Source organism: Podarcis vaucheri, assembly GCF_965113315.1.
Source record: "Podarcis vaucheri genome assembly, chromosome: 11".
NCBI classification, from domain to species: domain Eukaryota; kingdom Metazoa; phylum Chordata; class Lepidosauria; order Squamata; family Lacertidae; genus Podarcis; species Podarcis vaucheri.
In genome coordinates, this window is record NC_138749.1 from 16638872 (window position 1) to 16652393 (window position 13522).

General features: G+C 45.5%; 1 protein-coding gene across 5 annotated transcripts in view; it reads right to left on the minus strand.

Moving 5' to 3' along the window:
• Positions 1-13522, minus strand: part of PDZD2 (PDZ domain containing 2) — a 254232-nt gene that overhangs the window by 44806 nt on the left and 195904 nt on the right. For all 5 annotated transcript variants that reach the window (XM_082241726.1, XM_082241728.1, XM_082241727.1 and 2 more), the window contains one exon: positions 145-265. In XM_082241726.1, coding sequence (XP_082097852.1) covers positions 145-265 — 121 coding nt within the window. The remainder of the gene's footprint in view (positions 1-144; positions 266-13522) is intronic.

The following is a 13522-nucleotide window of genomic DNA, read 5'->3' on the forward strand; positions in this document are numbered from 1 at the left end:
ACCCTGTATGGGTGCATATTCTTGCATTGAAGGCTTGGCCAAAGGATCCATTGGGTCCCTTTCAGCTCTCTGATTCTATGAGAGCCTTTCTTAACTACATACTCTAAAATCTTTTATTCACCCACTCAATGAAATCAACTGTACCTTGGGATCTGCTCCTGTACTTCAATATCCCACTTCCCAGAGTTGGACTCTGACAGTTGTCTTTGGATCCCTCTGCACCAGTAGGATCTGCAGGGTTATCTGGATCTGCCAGATCTGGCTCCTGAAAACAGAAGGAAAAAGAATCCAGTTAAGTTCTTGGGATGGTCATCATTTCCACAGTCGGGTTAGCCATTATCCTAATGAAGCAAAAACAAAATTAGGCAAAGTCGAATCTATTGCTGTGACAAAGTTATGCAGAGGCTTCTAACCATCCACTTGTTTCTGTCCTGGCACGGGGTTTCTGCAGTTTAGAACGCAGGAGCTTCATCAGAATGAGGAGTAACATAATCTCTGTACTTCAGTTGTACTTCGAGTCAAGGTGAGGTATGAAGCAACGATCGAAATAATTGGTACATGAAGCCGTGACTGCACTTTGGCTGTAGCTCGGTCTCTGTGTATGATTATAATGTGTGTGAAAGAGTAAAAAAAAACAGCAGTGCACTTAATCCTCACCCACAGCCTCAACTCATGTTTTAGACCAGGCCTGTCTAACCTGATCAGCAACTCTGGTCTCTCCCCCTAAAAAAAGCTGACCAACTTCGACTCACCCTCCCCCCAAAACGCTCAACAACTCTGGTCAATCCAATGGGTAGTTCACTGCCAGTTTATTTATAGTGGGAGTAGATCGCATTCTCTTATGAATTGGACACCCCTCTTTTAGACCCACGTGGCAATGCCCCAAGAATTCTGACACCTTTGGCTCATTCACAGGTTCCTTTCTACAGGCAGGATAGCTGCTATATCAGGGGTCTGCAACCCGTGGCTCCGGAGCCGCATGTGGCTCTTTTACACCTTTGCCGCGGCTCCGGGGCAGATACTAGCGAGGGGAGGAGGCGCATTGTGCGCCCTGACAATCCCCACTGTGGCGGGCGCTGTACTGGCTGTGACGTCGCATGGGGGCGGTGCGTTAGTCACCTTCCCGCCCGCTGTCAGATCGGGCATTAAGGTAAGAAACAATATATGCAGTGTTATATTTGTTTTAAATGTCGCAATGGTTTTGCGGCTCCCAGTTTTTTTTCTTCAGAAACGGGTCCAAGTGGCTCTTTTTGTCTTAAAGGTTGCAGACCCCTGTGCTATACCTTAATCAGAGCTACCGTATTTTTCGCTCCATAAGGCGCACCTGACCGTAAGGCGCACCTACTTTTTTTTGGGGGGGGGGAATTCAAGAAAACAAATATTATTTAAAGGGAGCGCTGAGCAGAGCCTGTATGCATCCCAGGCTCTGCTCAGCGCTCCCTTTCATGAGCCGCGTGGAGAGTGTGTGCGGCGCTTGCAGGCTTTTCTCCGGAAAAAGCCCCCAAGAGCCACACACACACACTCCGCGCAGCTCTTTAAAGGGAGTGCGGCTATCCCTGGCTTTTCCCACCTCTCGCAAAAGCCCAGGATAGCCGCGCGAAGCCTCCCCAGGGCAACGGGATGAAGGCTCCCTGCTGCCCTGCGGAGGCTTCGCGGGCTACCCCAGAGCTGCTCAGGAGCTTGTCGGGGCTAGCAGGGGAAGCTCAGGGAGCAGCGGACAGGCTGCGTGCAGCCTTCCCGCTGCTCCCAGAGCTTGTGGGGCTGGCGGGGGAAGCCCGGGTCCCCCCCCCAGCCCCAGGGACCACACATTCGCTCCATAAGACACACAGACATTTCCCCTTAGATTTTAAGAGGGAAAAAGTGCATCTTATGAAGCGAAAAATACGGTATGTATCCACGGTGGGGAACCTTTGGCCCTCCAGATGTTGCTGAACTACCGCTCTCATTACCCCTGGAAATTGTAGTTCAACAACACCTGGAAAGCCAAATATTCCCCACTCCTGATGTGCTATAGGTCTTGGTCCCTTTGCTGCCTTCCTCTGGACCCATTCCAGTTCATCCATTTCCTTCTTAAAATGTGCTCTCCCTCCTCTGTAACTGTTAGAAAGCAGCAACTGTCTAGGGGTTCTGCTAAACTCCCAGAGCAGCCAAAGGAAATTCTGCCTGATGATGGCTTCATATATTCATTCCTCCTGCGTGGGAAATGGATTAATTACTTTGTACTACATTAAGGATGGCATAAGTGATCATCCTACACTGTGAAAATTGAATTGTGACGATGTCACACAATCATGCTATGGGCCTGTGGCAGGAATAAACTATGTACACTATGCTCCACAAATTGCAAAATATCTCCTGTTTCCTACATTGTTTTTTGTTTTGTTTTGTTTTTGTAATTAAGTTAGATCTTTATGCTATCCTTCAGTTAAACATTTCCAGTTTGATTCTAATTTGATCTCAGTTGGTGGGAAGGTCCTTACAAGAAGGAAATACTTCTGTTTAGATTATTATGGCAGTATGATACAGTGGAACCTCAAAAGCCTCAGATACAGGCAGTGCTGGATTTATGTATAAGCTAAACAAGCTATAGATTAGGGCCCAACTCTCTTGCTCCCCCCAAATAAAGAAAAAAACCTGGACGTACATTTCCAAAATAAGATAAAGAAAACAAAACAAAACCTACATGCAGCAACAGTGTTTTGTGTTGTGTAGGCTCCTATGATGTAAGTAATGGGCCCTGCCTGCTAGCCTGCTCCCTAAAATATCACTGGTTTGCTCCTTTCTATATATAGGGCGCCTACATTCTGCATGGATCGGTTGCATACAACATGCGTAAATGGTTTTAGATACCTATTAGGTCCATAAATTACCACACAGCATATATTCAACACAAAAAACAGCGACTATTTGTTGTTGACGAAGGACAGCTGGACATATAAAGGGCCCCATTACCTTCAGTAGCTAAAGGCCTCATCAAAACTAAATCTGGCCCTGGATACAGGCTAAATTGCATGTTAGGAGGTTCTGCAGTGTGATTGTTTTTTTTTTAAAAAAAACAACCTTAAAGGGCCATGGCTTAGTGGCAGGACATCTGATTTGCATGCAAGAAGTCAGTCCCATGTTCAGTCTCTGGCATCTCCAGGTAGAGCCCTGGAGAGCTGTTGTCAGTCACTATAGACAGTATTGAGTTTGAGGGATCAATGGTCTGACTTAACATAAGGTGGCTTCCTAGGTTTAACCACTGTGGTGGGAAGGGAGCAAACTGACAAAGGGCAATGGCACTGGAGAAGAGGTTGTTTAACCATTCCCCGCACTTTTTTCCTGGTTGAAATCTCTTTCTTCCGTGTGAGCTGCTGATACACTTTCAGGGCAAAAAAAGAAAAAAAGGAAAAAAGGGGGGAGATGATCAAAATATGTAAATACACAATGAGCACAGTTTCAAATTATTTATATTAAGAAAAATACAAATACATAAATATGCAACACAGTAGAACCTTGGTTCTCAAACAGCTTAGTTGACGAACAAATCGGAACTGAACGCCGAAAACCCAGAAGTAAGTGTTCTGGATTTTGAACATTTTTTGGAACCTGAATGCCTGGTGTGGTTGTCGGCTATTGCTTCCAGGGCGCCTGCGCCAATCGGAAGCCGCGCCTTGGTTTTCGAACATTTTGGAAGTCGAACAGACTTCCAGAAGGGATTATGTTCGAGAACCAAGGTAGCGCTGGATCCATATCTGCAAGAACCCTATGTAGCCAAGATAAGAGAAAAGCACTAGGCAGCACAATACAAACTCCCAACCAACATAAAAGCACACAACCACTACAACCATCTACCACCTCATACAATATATCTGCCAGCCAACAACGACAGAATCATACCACACATAACACACCCCCAACTCATGGCAAATAACCAATCAACACTGGTAGAAGACACAAACAAAGAGCAGCATCACCCTTGTGTTGGCTCTGGAGGTGACCATGAACTCAGTCTTTGGGGGGGAGACACCTAGCAGCTCCACTTTCCTCCTCTACTTCAGCATTGCAGATGTGGCTGGTCCCAGTCATCTGCCTCTGGAGTGGAACAGTAGTCTGGATTGCAAAATGGGCTGCCTCCTACTGGCTGATCACTTTCAGCCGAGAGCTGCAAGGCTCCCACTAGAGACATGGAATTGCCATGCTTCATTCATTCATTCATTGTTTACAGAGCATCCACATGCTACCATCGTCCAATCATCGTCCAGTTGAATTTTCTGGGTGCTGTTCCATCTCTTCTCAGATAACAAAAACTCAACATTTTCCAAAAGAAAATAATAGCAGCGCAATCTCCACAGATGCAGATGCCTTTAGCATTTCTCTTCCAAAAAAATTCAAAGGGTGGATAGCGAACCTATCACAGCTCAGGACACCTTCAGTATAATATCATAACATTTCAATCTTTTAATTATCACTAAAATACTTTTTCTGATTATATATTTTTGAAAGAAAGAAAGAAAGATTAAAAAACAAATTCTTTTTTGGTCACTGCTGTTAATCCTGTTGCTAAAATGGCAGTGAACAAAAATGTGTTGTTGTTTTTAAACACACCTCAGCACTATTGTAGCACAGTGTCATAGCACCACAGTAAATTACTATTATAACTCTGCGGTGTTCTAGAGCTACACCTTTCTTTCGCTATATATAAATATTTTAGTGTTAATTTAAAATATTGATTATTTTTTTAAAGTAAATAAATGGGGGTCATAAAAGGCACCCATCTCAAGGCTTATAGTACATGTGTGCGGAATTTCAAGTGCCCCCACCTACAAGCTCTACGTCATGCCCATGGGTGTGAGTGGAATAAAGCAGGGTGCACAGTTATCTGTTTTAGTTATTAAATTTGTTTCCCACACTTCCTCCCAAAGGAGCCCAGGATGGCAAACCCACAAGCGATAAAACATCTAAAAACAATTGCAGTATAGATCCAGGCTAGGAAACATCTCTCTATAAAAGGTTGGTTGGAAGAGGAAGGACAGTGATGTATTGGGTATACAGTGGTGCCCCGCAAGACGAATGCCTTGCAAGACGGAAAACTCGCTAGACGAAAGAGTTTTCCGTTTTGGAGGTGCTTCGCAAAACGAATTTCCTATGGGCTTGCTTCGCAAGACAACAATGTCTTGCGAGTTCCTGCTGGGTTTTTTCCCTCCCCCCCTTTTTCTAAGCCGCTAAGCCGCTTATCAGCTGATCCGATCAGCAGATAAGCCGCTAAAAGGCGCTAATAGCGCTAATACGCTAATCCGTCAATGGGCTTGCTTCGCAAGACGAAAAAACCGCTAGACGAAGAGAATCACAGAACGGATTCTTTTCGTCTTGCGAGGCACCACTGTATAAGGGATTAGATAATCTGTCAAGTATCCTGTCCCCAAACTACATAAGGCTTTATACACCAAAACCAGCACATTGAACTTAGTCCGGTAGATGCTAAATACTCTGAATTACGTTCTGAAGTATGATGTTTATTTATTTTAAAGCATTCTAGGCCCACTTAATTTCCCAATGGAACTCAAACTGGCTTAACCAATCAGATCGTCACAGAATAAACAACAATAGCCACCCCCACCCCCCAAATTAAACCCAATCAGAACATGCATGTAAGAAGCAAAACAAAACTCACAAATTCCAAAGCACTAGTCAGAAACTCTCGACAACAAAAGGATCATTCAGTCCAATGGCCCTTTTCAAAAAGCCAGGTCTTCATCAACCGCCTGAAGAAATATGATGATAGCTCCTGACTCACTTCGCTCATTGGGACACATAGGGCAGAAGATTGGGAGACCACCAGTAGGTGGAGCCAGAATAAAGAGCAGGTAGAGTTATAAGTAATTCTAGTTTTATTCGCCATCTTCCTCCCTGTTGAGCACGAAGGACGACCCTGAGATTAAGGAGGAGGAATCAGAGGCAGTGCCACCCACTGGATTGGAGGTCAGTAAGAAGTCAGGAATTTGAGGAACGGCTGAAGGCAAAAGTTGATGAAGCAGTGCCTCATTTGACACAATGGACCAGTTCCAATGCATGACTACTTTTTCCTCTTTGTCTTCTACAAAAGGCACACAAAGCATCTCATACAGGTATTTTACAATGTTCTAATTGGCGTGCTGGATTATTTGCTTTGTTCCAGATCTCCATAAAATGAATTATTATTAGGCACAAAAGTAAGGTAATATACCTCTGATAAAACACTATGTGGTTGTGAAAAAAGGATCAGGGGCATGAAGTTTATTGTACACACTGAAGCTTTTCTACTTTCTAAAAGACCCAGATTTCTTCCTGCTTGGAAAATAAACAGAAACTCTACCCATTAAGCTTGTACAAATTTCTCATGGGCCCCAGTTTGTAATCCTTGGCTACAGAAAGGAGCTGTGGTGCCACAGTTCAGTGAAAACGCAACTCTTGTCTTATTCTCCCAGCCACACATGAATGTAATCTTTTTACAGACTGCCCCTCTGCCAAAACAGTAACCATGCCATTCTGGGTTCCTTTGCTTTCCAGGAAGCGCCGCTTATTCCGCTCTGAATTCATATTGCTAATTGAAAACAGTGTTTCCCAAACTGCATTCCAGAAAATTCAAGCTGCCAAGGAAACCCCAATCAGGGGTTCCTGAAAGAAAAGTTCAGTAACTGTGGACAAACTATCTGAAAGGACAATTTTGCATCACTACTGACCGTTCTCTTCAATATCTGGCTGCAGACTGTTCTTGCGCACATGTAACACTATCAGTTGCTGCACTTCTGTTAGCAAAGCCATGGTTTGGCTTAGCACACCATCCAAACCGTGAGCCATGACCAATGTTTGTTCTTGGTCTACAAGGTCCACCATTTGAAAGGCTGTCGGAAGACAGACCTCTACTTTAAAGCATCCTTTATTTCAGGGATGGGGAACGTGTGGTTCTCCAGGTGTTGTTGGACTACAACTCCCATCATTGCTGATCTCTGATCAGGCTGGCTGGGGACGGTGGGAGTCTGGAGGGCCACAAGCTCCCTAACCCTGCTCTGTTTAAACAGGGATGTCCTGTTTAAGTCAGATTTAAACATAAGGATCCATAAGAAAAGAGAGCAGGGCTGCTGAGTTTGCTCCTCAAAAGTTAGCACCCAGAGAACCAATTGAGGAGGCACAGGTCACCTGGTCTTGTCTTCTCTATTATTGTGAGACATACTATATTTCTATTTAAATTATAGCAATGGTTTCTAAATTTGCATCTATACAGAAATTAGAAAATGAAATTTTAATGCAAATCTTGTCCTCTTTTCTGGTGAGGCAAAGTGGCCTATCAAGGGAAGCCTTGCTGTGAGCAAAATGATCTCAGCAGGGTAAAGGAGTGAGGCCTTTAAAAGCTCTAGTAATGTGTGACTATGCCCCCTGGTTTGAGTGTTGATTACTAATTCTGAGGGGCAGAACAGAAAGCAGAGTTTGTGACACAAAATGGCACCAAACCAGAACTTTGGCACCAGTTTGCAGTCAATCAGACAAGGTTGGGTTTGTGGGTATACCTATGGTCCCCAGTTTGAGTGCCGGTGACTTACGTTGCGGAGGGGGGCACAAAATGCGGGTTTTGCGGCACAAAACTTTGATGCCGCTTTGGAGACCATCAGACAAGATTGGGTTTTTTGGCATTAGCTTGTGACTCCGATTTGCTGTGTAAATTCCTCAGTTTGGGGGGGGCGGCGGCATGAAACACAGGGTTCACAGCACAAAACTAGCACTAAACTTTGGCATCAGTTTGGGGGGGGCATCTGAAATTTCGGGGTCACACGTTAGTGGAGCTGCCTTTACAGCGTTGCCTCTTTATGCTGTGGATTCCCTTTTAAGAAAGTGCATCAACAGTTTTCATTTTGATGAGGTTTTAATCTTCCATAAGGAGGTAGTCTTTTTTTAAAGGCTATTATGTTTCTAAAGAAATAGGATTCTGGAGGCTGAATCAATGTTATTGCAAATCTAAGACAGCTGATCTGCTTGCTTGCTTCTTTTCCTCCTTCCTTCGCAGTATTTCCAGTAACAATCTCAAAGGTGAAGCCAGCTTATTCCTATTGCTGCCACCACTTCGCCCAGTTGTGCCACTAGGCAGAAAAGCATATCTCAAAGCTCATTTTTCTATGGGTCACCAACTCTTTGTTTGCATGTAGGAGGTCTCAGGAAATACAGGCTTCTAAGCGGCCTCTTAACAGCTCTTAGCAAGAATCTTTTAAAGTTCGGATTTGTTTACTTAGCATTTCCCCCTATTCAGAAAGCCACAAGGGCAGTTCCAGCAATTGAACATTAATCTTGCTTCCTGATCTTTTATTCTGACAGACTTGCAAATAAAAGGTTCCCATCACTTTCCTTTCTAAACAGGGGATGCCATGTTTATCATTTGTCCTCAGGTAGAGATGCAAAAACAAACGTACAGGCATCTTACAGTATCATCCCTTTCGTCATTTCCTCCAATCTCTGGCAGGCAAGTCTACCACTGATTTTTTTATTTTAAGGCTCTTGTGTTAACACACATCTCTGTTGGGTACCTTGGTGTGTGAACCTGCCACTCACTTTTCCCTTTAAACACACCTCCTACCTAAAGAGGAGGGGCATCTTTCCCCAGATATAAACCAGGCAATGTCCTTGAATGTTATTGAATTAAATTTTAATATGGCACATTCACATATGAGGGTTCTCAAAAGACATGTATGCAACACTTAGGGGTCATTCAGACTTCCTTCTGTGCCATGTTTCTAGGCACAGGTTTGGGCTTTAAAGCTCCATGTCTAAGGATTTTTATTTTTGGTCCCAGTGCTTTCCCTCGGAAAACCTGCATAAAAACTGGGAAAAACTGTCTGCAGACAAATGTCGGCTCCCTTGGCCTGTAAAGCGAGACGAGCGCCGCAACCCCAGAGTCATCTGCGACTAGACTTAACCATCAGGGGCCTTTTACCTTTACCTTTTTGGGATGTGGGTGGTGCTGTGGTCTAACCACTGAGCCTCTTGCGCTTGCCAATCAGAAGGTCGGTGGTTCGAATCCCCGTGACAGGGTGAGCTCCCATTGCTCGGTCCCAGCTCCTGTCAACCTAGCAGTTTGAAAGCATGCCAAAAAGTGCAGGTAGATAAATAGGTACTGCTCTGGCAGGGAGGTAAATGGCGTTTCTGTGTGCTGCTCTGGTTTTGGTGTTCCGTTGCACCAGAAGCGGCTTAGTCACGCTGGCCACATGACCCGGAAAAACTGTCTGCGGACAAATGCTGGCTCCCTCGGCCTGTAAAGCAAGATGAGCGCTGCAACCCCAGTGTTGTCTGCAACTGGACTTAACTGTCAGGGGTCCTTTACCTTTATCTTTTTACAGCTGAATCGGAGCACATGGAAACTGGGTTTTCCATAGATATCTGCTCCAATTCAGCAGTAAAAAGCAGGTTTTCCCAGGGAAAGCACCAGAGCAACAAGCAAAAACAAAAAAACCCCACTTCGACACAGAGCTTTAAATCGCAGACCTGTGCCTGGACAGCGCAATACAAGAAGAACTGTGGCTGAGCCCTTCCTTACACACGGCAGTAATTCTGATGGCATGATCCCACAAAGGTTGGAAGCAAATAACACCAACACATACACACACAACTTTGCAAGTTCCAGTCTCATCTAGGAATGCATGAGCATTCTTAACTAGCTAGAACCTTCCTCTGTTGCAGTCTCTCCTTTCCCTTTCCCTCCCAAGGGCCTGGAAGGGGAAGTCTTCATATCCCCAAATGAAAAGTAATACTATTTGCATCCCTTTCTACATTTGAACCTCCAGGCCAAAGGTTTTCCCCACCCCTGCTTTGGATGCTGCAATCCCCACTTGCAGCTCTCCAATTAATCCACGCCAAGGCATCAATGTGTAGCTCTCAGCTTCATTCTTGCCCAGACAGGACTCCTATGTGACAGTACAACTTATTCAATTTTTAAAAAGGATTTTTATTTATACAGCCAAGAAAGAAGAACAATGCCAGAGGAAATAGTCCTATGTAAACTAACCGCATATAGCTTTAGCACGGAGGACATCCCTTTCATGCCATCAAAGACAACAAAAAATATGAAAGGATCACTCCCAAGATATTTTTCTGCCTGCCTTTTGCACTGTTCGCGCCATGATGCGCTCAGAGGGAAAACCTGCAATGTAGCACATTACTTTCCAAAGTATTTGATCTAAAGGCCCATTTTCAAATTATGTAGATGATGCTTTTTGAAGCACAGCATGTTTAAAATACATTTTTAACAGAGCCCAGTAGGGTTCAAATTGCAGTCAGCTGCAGTGTTTTTGCCGGAAAGCAAAGTGCAGATGTGATAGAACCACACATCAAGTGAAATGTTATTATATTAACAACAGCTAGATTGCAGAGTAACATTAGTGTTCATTTTGTTTTAATATCTTGTTTCTAAGATCAGGTATTTCCACTAAAATTGATTGGTGTATCCATGTGACCTAAAAAGAAGGAACGGAATATTTGAAGTCAGCATATTTAGGGAAATATGCCTCTCTGGGTAGATGCATGCTGCTGCACATGCATGCCTACCAATGCCTAGATGAAACATGGGACACCCGTACTCAAATCTTGACCCAAATGTCCAAATTTGTGAGGATGTTGGGTCTGCCTGCAGCTTCCCTGTGTGGTGAGCCTTTGAGAGAAGCAACTCACCACTTCTAAGCTGGAGGTAGGGAAACTTCCTTCTGCTTATCAGGGTCGGCCTCATAGGTCAGCTTTGACAGGTGTGCCTGGAAGGGCCGGTCATTGTTTCCGCAGGAATGCTGCTGCAAACCCCCGCCAGAACCAGAAAAGGGCTTTGCATTGGACTCCCCTGTTGAAATGGTGTCCATGCAGACCCTGGAATCCTGCCAAACTGAGCAGGATTTAACCCCCGCTCATCAGCTGATGATTGGGGGTTGAATCCTGCTGAACTCACCTGTACCTGCTCCACACAGCCAATGCAGGATTTCACTGCATTCTCCTGCTCATCATGAGTGATGTCAGCTGATGGCTGGGTGGGTGTGGTTTGCAGAATACGGTCTTGCGAGTCAAATTAGACCCCATTGGTGGGCCAAGACTGGCCCACAGACCAGCTATTGCCCACCTCTGTTCTCAGTGAAGTACCCTCAGGCCATATACTGGCTTTACCCATGCAGGCTGGCCAATGAGACGAGTATAAAAGGGGTTCCTGTTTCAGCTGATGTGAAAGACTTATTGAGCAAGAAGTCCCTGTATCCTCTCCAAATGAAGAACCGTCCCACAACAGATAGGCGTGTGTGCAAGACAACAGAAGAGGGAGGGGAAATTACATTGCAAAGTCAAAAGTCCTTGTGCTGGCACCACTGAATATCACCCAGGGTTTATTTATTTACCGTATTGGCCTGAGTATAAGCAGCACTTTGTTTTTCCAAATTCCGATTGTGAAAAGTTAAAGTGCGGCCTATATTCACAACCTTACGGTATCGCTGCTGAAACAGCTGCCACGGGGGCCATCGGGGGTGTGGGACAATGGCGCCTGTCCTGACCGTGTCACCCAAACCTCCGCCGGCAAAGTGTGGCAGCTCCCCCACCCCAGGAAGCAGCCCAGGAGTGCAGGGCAACAGCATGCAACCCGCCCGTCACTCCCAAGCCTCTGGCTTGGGGAGGTAGTGACGGAAGGCTGTAGTATCAGGAGGTAGGCGCACAGTGTGCTCAGAACCGGCACTGGCTTGGGGAACGGGGTGCCGGCCGCCCCCAGTTCAGGGCAGTAGAGCCAGGAGGCAGGCCACACCCACAAATAAGCCTTGAATTTTAAAGGTGCATCTTATTTGTGGGTGCGTCTTATATTCGGGCCAATATGGTATTTAGCCTATTTCCATGGTGCGATTTTGCTAAAATCCAGGGGTGTCTGAGGAGCCCGTTCTTTGCAAATCTTGGTTCAAACTATGCTGTCCCGCAACTCCCAGACTAATGTGCAGATCAGGAAGCCACTACCCACTGGATTCCATGCTCTTCCCAATGTTTTCATGCATTTCTCAAGAAACGGTGCACTTGGTGGAGAGAGAACACATTTTGGAAATGTGTCTTTTGTGAGAAAGTAGTATTTAAATGTGTGTTTATTACAACAACATCACAAAGCTTTTCATAAAATTCAGATCAAAAGTAGAATAGCACAGACTTAGAAGCGTAGAGTTGGAAGGGACCACAAGGATCATCTAGTCCAACCCCCTGCAATGCAAGAATTTTCGGCCCAACATGGGGCTCAAACCCACAACCCTGAGATGAAGAGTCCCATCCTCTGTCAACTGAGCTATCCCAGCTTGGCTTGTAAATGAACAGATGCAAAAACCAACCCAGGATGGAAATAGACTACCAAAAACCCATTTAAACTTTAACCAAGGATATCTAGTTTCTGTTACTAAAAGTAGGAGCATTACATCTCAGCACGTGAACTCCATGTGCAACATTCAAAACACTGACAGGCGAGGAAAATTCGCTCCATAAATTTATATAGGAAAACAAGCTTTTCAAGACTACGAGAACAGCTGCGAGGGAACTTCTAACATCGTGGGTGTAGACATCCTAGCATCAAACGTTTGGCTCAGTTTGCATAATTAGGCAGTTTGATTGAACCTGTAGTAGCACAGAAAAACCAGAGGAGGAAGAAAGTGACGACCATCTCCATTCTGGGAGACTGTTCACTCATGCTAAGCTATGGTTGGAGGTTGGATGGCGACTAACAGATTGAGGTTGAATCCTGACAAGACAGAAGTACTGTTTCTGGGGGACAGGAGGTGGGCAGGTGTGGAAGACTCCTTGGTCCTGAATGGGGTAACTGTGCCCCTGAAGGACCAGGTGCGCAGCCTGGGAGTCATTCTGGACTCACAGCTGTCCATGGAGGCGCAGGTCAATTCTGTGTCCAGGGCAGCTGTTTATCAGCTCCATCTGGTTTGCAGGCTGAGACCCTACCTGCCCGCAGACTGTCTCGCCAGAGTGGTGCATGCTCTGGTTATCTCTCGCTTGGATTACTGCAATGTGCTCTATGTGGGGCTACCTTTGAAGGTGACCCGGAAACTACAATTAATCCAGAATGTGGCAGCTAGACTGGTGACTGGGAGTGGCCGCCGAGACCACATAACACCGGTCTTAAAAGACCTACACAGGCTCCCAATACGTTTCCGAGCACAATTCAAAGTGTTGGTGCTGACCTTTAAAGCCCTAAATGGCCTCGGTCCAATATACCTGAAGGAGCGTTTCCACCCCCATCGTTCTGCCCGGACACTGAGGTCCAGCAGCGAGGGCCTTCTGGCAGTTCCCTCGCTGCAAGAAGCCAATTTACAGGGAACCAGGCAGAGGGCCTTCTCGGCAGTGGCGCCCGCCCTGTGGAACGCCCTCCTACCAGATGTCAAAGAGAAAAATAACTAACAAACTTTTAGAAGACATCTAAAGGCAGCCCTGTTTAGGGAAGCTTTTAATGTTTAATAGATTATTGTATTTTAGTGTTTTGTTGGAAGCCGCCCAGAGTGGCTGGGGGGACCCAGCC